The sequence below is a fragment of the Ctenocephalides felis genome, unplaced genomic scaffold (genome assembly GCF_003426905.1).
Source record: "Ctenocephalides felis isolate EL2017-DRISC unplaced genomic scaffold, ASM342690v1 CF-g0.4_SCAFFOLD_03457, whole genome shotgun sequence".
Lineage (NCBI taxonomy): Eukaryota > Metazoa > Arthropoda > Insecta > Siphonaptera > Pulicidae > Ctenocephalides > Ctenocephalides felis.
In genome coordinates, this window is record NW_020539611.1 from 15,469 (window position 1) to 24,468 (window position 9,000).

Sequence of the window (9,000 nt, forward strand, 5' to 3'; positions counted from 1 at the left end):
ATTTACATGACTCTGTCTACAGGTTTACTAATGTTTTTTTTTATAACGAATGGGTAATAATCGAATCTTAAATGGAATGATCCTTAACCCATAATAACCACTTCATTTGTTTCATTTGTCTCACGTACTTGGAGATTATACAATCACGAAACTAATTGAGATACTTTGCGTTATCAAGTCAAATATATATAATTCTTCAAATGAGCTTGAAGACATTTACTGATATTGAAGCGGTTTTTGAATAATTTACTGAAGTCCTTTCGGAAGTAAGTCTTCCATATGGTCCTGTTCTGCTAGCTCTTGAATATGAAGTTCAGTTTTTCAATCCAATACTGACAACTATTAAAGATTATAGCGGATATATATTTGCCAAGAAAAGCTTTTTTTTCTAATGATGCATTTTTGCTCTAATTTTTTTAAAACTTCTGTTGCTAAAATGATTGACAAAATTGAAAAAGATTCAAGTATGATTTAATAGGATCAGAAGTTATAATAACTTTGGTCATTCTAGAATTCACCATAGAATATAAATTCAATATATACTTTTTCTTTCAAAATACTTTTTTAAAGCAATAATTTCAGCAGATTTTTATGTAACGATTTCTTGAAATAGTATACCAATTTTATTTTAATTTGTAATTTTCTTATTACAATTTTTAAAAGCACTAGTTTTTGAAAACACTAAAAATTGGCTTCTTAAAATTGTTATTTTATTATTGTTAAAATGTTATTTTTTATTGTTATAATATTTTCAGCTGCATTTTTTTTGTTATGAGGTCTCGAAAAAGCACGCTATTTTCTTTTTTTAAATCGTAATTACTTTTTTATAATTTTTAAAAGCTCTAATTTTAAATTTCGTAAATACTGAAAAATGGTTTCTTAAAATCGTTAAACTACTGAATGAGCGTTGAAATTTTTTAATATTATTACAGTAGCAATACTTTTATATATTGAAATAATATACAAATTTTATAGTATTTTATAATTTTTTTTTCTTTTTATAAAATAATCCTTTAGTTTCATGTATTTCATTGATTAGTTTTTATGGTGATTTATGTTTTGAATTACTATATTTTCTTGTGAGTAAAAAAGTTTCAAAAGTCTCGATTCTTTCGATAAATTAAAAAACATATAATCACATAATATACTCTAAACAACAAAATAAATTAGATTTTTCTTCACATTTTCTGGAATCTCATATTTTAGTTTTGATCTAATTTTTTTTTTTGCTTTATAATTGAATCTCTCGATGAATACGTAATAATGTAAATAATAATTATTGTTTATAACTTTAACCATAAAATATTTGTTTGCTGCAGGAATTTGCCACACTTACCAAAGAGTTAAATCAAGCTAGGGAACATCTTTTGGAGCGGGAAGAAGAAATTTCCGAGCTTAAAGCTGAACGGAATAATACAAGGGTAAGAGTCTAAACAAATCTTAAAAACAATTAAGAAATTCATGAATATGTGAAATTAATTGTTATTGGTTGCAAAAATATTTTTGATTTTCGAACTTTTCAGCTTATAGCAATGACGCAAAAATATTTTTGATTTTCGAACTTTTCATCTTATAGCAATGACGATTATGTTTGAATTTAAACTTTATTTTCATGTAATTCGATGTTTCGTAAAAACACAAACTAGATACATATATGAAATATATATGTATACATATGTTTTACTTTTAATGTGTGGAACTATAGACTAAATTCTCAACTTATTTGATAGCTGCTGTTGGAGCATTTGGAATGTCTAGTTTCCAGACATGAGCGATCCCTTCGTATGACTGTTGTCAAACGTCAGGCGGCGGCACAATCTGGAGTCTCGTCTGAGGTAGAAGTACTTAAAGCATTGAAGAGTCTTTTTGAGCACCACAAAGCATTAGACGAAAAGGTAGTTTCTAATTAAACGTATTTTTATCAAAAGCTTAATAAAAAGTCGTTGATTTTTACTTCAGGTTCGAGAACGTTTGCGAGTCGCTTTAGAAAGGAATACTTCCTTAGAAGAGGAATTAGCACTTACCAAAGAAGAAGTAAATGCATTTACAATTGAACAATAAGATGGTTTTACATTTGTTATATAATATATATTATTTTAAAATTTTATAGTTGACACAATACAAATCAGGAGCAGTGCCTTCTACACAAAATCATTTGGAAGAAAGAACAAAAGAAAATGGACAGCCAGAACCTAGTGAAAACCCAATACCAAATAAGGTATCATTTCTTCCTAGATGAAGACATTTTCATTTATTTGTTTTCTATTGCACATGATCGTTTTTACAGACTAATGAAATTAGTTCGTGGCAAAGGAGGGTAGCGGAGTTAACAAATAGAATTGGTGAAATGGAAGAGAATTTATCAAAAGCTCAAAAAGAATTGTTAAAATCACAAGATACTTGCTCGAAACTTCAGCGTGATTTACGAGAGAATGTCGCCCAGAAGGAAGATCAGGAAGAAAGAATAGCAACATTAGAAAAACGTTATCTAAATGCACAGCGGGAGTCAACATCACTGCACGATCTCAATGAGAAATTGGAACAAGAATTACAACATAAAATTGCACAACTGAAGGTTTGCTGCTTTTTAATGTTAGCACATAGCTTTGCGTTATTATCTGACACATTTCATTTCAGTTGCAAGAAGAGAAAATAGCAGCTATACAAGAAAAATTAGAGCTATCTGAACAAAAATTAGCACAATTTTCGAAACTTCCAGAAATGGAGGAGCAACTTAAAGCTAGAATGGACGCGCTCACCCAGGTGAGGGGACAGGTACGATAACGTGATGAAGCGTCTACCTGTGTCTTTTTTCTCTTTTTAGTTTTAAAGTTAGAATAGTTTTTACAAAACCACTAATTTCACAAACAATATCATAAACAAACCAAAAAAATTATACAATTGTCATTCACTCAAAATGCTCATTTGGTACTAAATATATGCACAAAAAATTATACACAAAAATTTACACAAAAATTATATAGTTATTGTATAATTTTAAGTTTATTTTGATATATTAGAATCTCATCACTAGAATTAGTTTAGTTTTAACCTTTTTAATTCATTCAATTATCAATCCAGTATAAGTTTATTAAGTTGTTTATCTTGTATGTACAACTGTAAAAATGAAATAATCGTACCTGATGTATTTTATACAAATGGTCGATTTCTTTTTACTGTGCTACATACATTTCTATCAAACAGCATATTTTGTATTTGTACTGTATTGTTTACTAATCTTAGGCTCAGGAAAGACATGGCACTGCAGAAGATCGCATACAAAGACTAGAAGCCAATTTGGAAGAAAAAAACGCTGAATTGGTGAGGTTAAATCAGCGCCTAAAAATGAATGAAGAACATAACACTAAGTTGTCGACAACTGTCGATAAACTTTTGTCAGAATCAAACGACAGATTGCAAGTGCACTTAAAAGAAAGGATGCACGCCTTAGACGAAAAGAATATTCTTACCCAAGAATTAGAAAAAGCACGTAAGATTGCAGAAGAATATCAAGCGGAAAAGACGGAAATTATGAAAGAATTAGCCAAATCGCATTTAGAAATTGATAATATTAAAAGACAAATGTTGCAGCAAGAAATAGCATTTAACATCCAACAGACGGACGCATTGACTCGTAGCCTTTCGCCGAATGCAGTTGTCGACCCTAAATCATTTGCGAGGAGTGATAGTAGAACTAGTTTTGACACTCATTCGTTATCCCGACGAGTCAATAAGCCTAGGCCTGGTTTGGAAGACGACTCGAACAAGCTACCGTTCGGCGCTCGAACATTGGCGGAGCAGGAATGGGAAAAATTGCAACAGGCACATGTTTTAGCAAATGTTCAACAAGCGTTCGATGTCTCGAGCGACGCAGAAGCGGATGACAATGAAAGCTTATTCAGCGCTACCGATATCCTGTCGCCGTCTGGACACACGGACGCGCAGACACTAGCGATGATGCTTCAAGAGCAATTGGACGCCATCAATAATGAAATCCGATTGATTCAAGAGGAAAAGCAAAGCACAGAGGCACGAGCGGAGGAGTTGGAATCGCGTGTTGGTAGTCTGGAACATATGAATTTGCTGAGTCGCGGGCGCAGTGTGGAGCGTCAATCGCCACCCGTAAGCGGACGCTCTACACCTAAATCACACCATTCACCTAATCGGGATTACTTACACAAATACCACACGGTCAGTAAATGAATGATGATATACTTCATAATTTTGATATTATTTTCTGCCGCTAATTTTGACTTTCTCGAACTATAACATCCGTCTTTGTACAATTTTAATAGCTATTTAAATTGAAGAGTATATCTTACGTTTTTTTCTTATTAATTTATAATATTATAGGCTCCTGCATCAATGTCTCCTGCTCACCTGCATCAATATGCAGCATCATTAAGCCCTGGACAATTATCCGAGTCCCTTCCTTCTAGTCAGGTACTACAATTAATTTTAAAATTTTATAGAGAATAGTCAAATCATTATTTTTAATTTCAGTTACAATTGGCTCCTCTGAGCGCGGATGTATCCAGGGAGGAACTGCACGCGATGGTTGCAGGTGCTGATAGCAGTTCTGGCGGAACTTCTCCACTTACAGCGCGGTCGCTTCGGTTAGAACGTGTAGCGCAGGCGTTGGCGTACAGTCAAGAAGAATTGAGAAGGTATATGGCCAAAATTATCAATTATCACACAGCAAATATTATTTTCTCGTACACGTAATACCGGTTATAATTTTAGGATTTCATGTTATTATACTGCTCTTGCTTTGACAATATCATTTCTCCAAATGAACTAAATATTTAAAGTGTAGGTCTGTATAAATTTTTAATAGATACATCTTGTTTTCCTTATAAAGACATTCAATGGGTCTACAGACTGGACTCGGATTCCCAAATATCAGGTTAAAAGTTTGAGAACATATTAGAAGAAATAGTGCTCGCTTTCTGCATTAATAAATTATTTAATTTATGAAACATTGCTTGTGATGATATAAATCATAGATAATTAAAAACATTCTTAGAATGTGATTTTATTTTCAGCATCGTGGCTTACAATTAGTAATGAAAATTTACATTGTTTAATTAATTAATTATTTCAATCGAATGTTATGGGCGTGTAAATATTTTCTTACAATTAGTGTTACATTTATCTCATTATTATTATGTACATAGATATATATTAGAAAAAACTATTAGCCGTGTATATGTACTTTACATTTAACATACTTATTCTCACATAAAATACATACACGAATTTTGTACTTTGCTAGTGTGTATTTGTTTTCTAGAGTTTCGGACTGACGCCGTAAAGTTTTTACAATAAGCAATGTTGGCTTCAACTGCTTATTTTATTAATTTAAATAAAAATGATTCATTTTAAAGAATAGTTAGTATGCGCGGCTTCAGTCTATATGCTACTTAATGTTCAAATTTTTTATGATTTTATTGCGGTTCATCTAATTAAAATGAACTAATTTCAATGCTTCAAGATTTTTGTTATATTTTAAATTGTATCATCGCATGATGTACATAAAAATAACGGAATCTTCACAAATCTGTCGAAGTGTTTTAGGGTCCGTGTTGCATTTACCTCATTGTCCTGTTTTATTCCTTACTTACTCCTATGACATCGAGTGATTTGATCTTCATCGTCAATTTCGTGAAGCTATATGATAATTAAAATCGTTTTTTTACCATTTGTACCTTTTGAAAAGACTTTTTACGTTTTCAATTATATCAATTATGTAGTTTACGAAAGTAATTATTATTAACGATTTTAGTTTGTGAAATTATCTTACCAATGTGTACTAAAACTGGCGATGAGATCAGCAGGTTGTATTCAGACCGAGCGCACTTTTATTGGAATTTGAATCACTATTCAGATATAGATTTTGCATTTCAATAATCGAATGATAAATAGCATCGTATGACGCATTGTTTAAAATATGATATTTACATTTATACTTCTTCGGTTCCAACAATTGATAAGATTTGAATAATAAGTTTTGAATTTGTTGCTGTCATCAGTGATTCAGTAAGTTCCATAATAGAACGTTCCGGTTGAAGGCGTGTTTTCATTCTTTATTTTCATCCCTTTAATTTCATTTGCTATCCAACGTGTTGCAATTATGAAATGTAGTAGCTCTGTAGTGCGTGTGTTGCAAATACTGTAGGCCGAACAACCAGATGGCTTACATGACAACGACACCATCACCCATGTCCTCTCGTCACAGCAGCCAAGACTCGTTGCATCGGCACAACAATATGGCCGTGCACACCCCCATGTCGGCCCATGGTCACGCTTATCCGCACCTGAGGGAGTCGGCGGTCAGCGCCGCACAGAAGAAGAAGGGCATCAAGAGTTCACTTGGCAGATTCTTCAGCAAGAAGGAAAAGGTTAGTTGAAAAGTTTTCATGCCTGATTATTACTACCTACAATGAATGGTATATATACTTATATTCTTATGCCTTATAAAAACTATTTTAAATTTTATTTATTATTTTGTATAGGTGAAAGGGAAAGATTCAGGGATGCCAGGAGATGGTTCATTAAGTATGAACTCCATGAGTGGTTTATCATTGGCTGGATCAACCATCGGAGAAGACAATGTGGATGCAATGAGTAATTCAGGGAAAGTTACGCAACAGAAGGCAGATTATGGAAGGCAGAAAAAGAAGTAGGAATATTATTGCACAAGTAACATTTTTTTTAAATTTATTGTCATTTATTTTCGATTTTTTTTATTCAGAGAGCATGACTATAGACATGAACTGTTAGCTGAAGCTATGAAAGCTGGCACGCCATTTGCCTTGTGGAACGGGCCGACGATAGTTGCCTGGTTGGAACTGTGGGTGGGAATGCCCGCTTGGTATGTTGCTGCATGCAGGGCTAATGTAAAATCTGGAGCGATTATGAGCGCCTTGAGTGACACGGAAATTCAGCGAGAAATAGGTAATTGATCGTTTCAATTTCTCTTTATTGGAAATAAACAAAACTTTATTTTTGGAAAATCTTGAAATATTTTGCGTAACTAATAGTTGGGCGGCTTTCTAGCTCGCACAGTCGTCCCATTCCTGCGGAAAACACTGTCGTAGCAAAATGGTTAAAAGAACGAATAAATGAAATTTAATAAATATAAAATTTCATATATATATATATATATATATATATATATATATATTATTAATATTATTAATTAATAAATGAATTATTTTTTAGGCATAAGTAACCCTCTACATAGGCTGAAATTACGTTTAGCAATACAAGAAATGGTATCTTTGACTTCACCGTCAGCTCCTCAGACATCGCGCACAACATTAGCCTTTGGCGACATGAATCACGAATGGATAGGCAATTATTGGCTTCCTGGTCTTGGTTTACCTCAGTACAGAACTACGTTTATGGAATGTCTTGTGGACGCAAGAATGCTAGACCATTTAAATAAGAAAGATTTGCGCGGACAGTTAAAAATGGTCGATAGTTTTCATAGGTAGGATAAAAAGATAATATGATATATACATATTTATCTGCATAAAAACAAGCTATAATACAATTGACACAAAATCATTGTATTTTTTTAGAACTAGTCTTCAGTATGGTATTTCATGTTTGAAACGACTGAACTATGATCGCACAGCGCTAGAGGAAAGAAGAAAAATGACAGAGACTATGGTGTCTGATGTCTTAGTCTGGAGCAATGAACGTATAATAAGATGGATTAGTAGTATTGGGTTAAAAGTGAGCTTAATTTAGTTTTTAGTAATACAATTGATTTTTCCGAAAATAATTTTTATTATTTTGTGTTTCAGGAATTTGGAAATAATTTACTCGAATCTGGGGTTCATGGTGCTTTGATTGCTCTAGATGAAAGTTTTGATGCTAACAGTATGGCCTTGGCATTGCAGATACCAACACAAAATATACAGGTATGTTTTTATTCCATTATTAAGAAAATTATTAACCAAACTACAATAATTTTGGGAAAAATACATGCTAGCTTTCTTAACTTCTGTTAGGTTTAAAAGATATTATTTTATTGGAATTCTTTCTAAAGTTGCATATGCATCATTATTATTTGTTTAATATTTTAATTTAATGGATTTCCTTTAATATATCAAATATTCTTCATTATCTTTTCATATATTGTTGATTTTCAAATTTAGGCTCGTCAAACATTAGAGGTCGAATTCAAGAATTTGCTGTTAATGGCAACAGATAGAAGAACTGATGCTGACCTAGTGAAATCTTGATATCAGAGTGGAGCTACTAGTCCATGTCCTGTCACAAGAAGGGCACCCTCACAGGCTCAGTAAATATACTCATACTACTTACAGCACTAAACCAAAACTAACTAACTATTGGTATCCAATAGTCTTAAAATAAGATTAAACAAAATTTTCTTCAGAGATGGAGCAATCGCTGAATGATATGATCGAAATATGGAGATATTGTGTGATAGATTTGATAATAGTTTCTTTAAATATATAAAATAAAAGAAAAAAATAATTTTCCACACATAAGAGTGCTGGTATTGTTTGCTGGCTTATCATTTTTGCTAATTTGATTTTCGGTAAATAATACAGGAATATCACATTAATACGAATGCAGGGACCAAAATCTACTTTGATGTAGAGTGTTACAAAATAGCGGAGCTTTGCGTTCTGAGGAACAAGTGGAATTTCAATTCAGCGGCCACCTAAGTTAAATTTTGAGCAGCTTTTAGTCATAGTGTTATGATTATATTGTATATAATCATAACAATTGATTTTTACAATACATACATATATTACATATTTTATGATTTTTATGTTATTGTTTTATTATGGAATATTTATATGGCTTAAATGTTAATACCTTTTTTATTCTTGGTGAAATTGCTCTCTCTAATGAGTGGTGTGGTTGCATATTATATGTAATTAAAGTATGGACATCTCGATTCATGTTTTATTTTAAATGAAGCACAAAATTTGAATTTGTTATCGGTTATATAGTTGA

The 9,000-nt window shown here is 32.1% G+C and overlaps 1 protein-coding gene across 1 annotated transcript; it reads left to right on the forward strand.

Annotated features, from left to right (window-relative positions):
• The first annotated feature begins 1,316 nt into the window (after positions 1-1,316).
• On the forward strand, positions 1,317-8,502 carry LOC113382477 (liprin-alpha-1-like). Its single transcript, XM_026620824.1, has 16 exons — positions 1,317-1,421; positions 1,731-1,895; positions 1,960-2,034; positions 2,111-2,218; positions 2,288-2,575; positions 2,638-2,763; positions 3,244-4,191; positions 4,354-4,443; positions 4,504-4,667; positions 6,179-6,401; positions 6,516-6,682; positions 6,755-6,957; positions 7,225-7,495; positions 7,587-7,743; positions 7,815-7,931; positions 8,169-8,502. Exons 2-16 carry the CDS (start codon positions 1,785-1,787, stop codon positions 8,253-8,255), a joined length of 3,135 nt encoding a protein of 1,044 aa, XP_026476609.1. The 5' UTR covers positions 1,317-1,421; positions 1,731-1,784; the 3' UTR covers positions 8,256-8,502.
• The last annotated feature ends 498 nt before the right edge of the window (positions 8,503-9,000 follow it).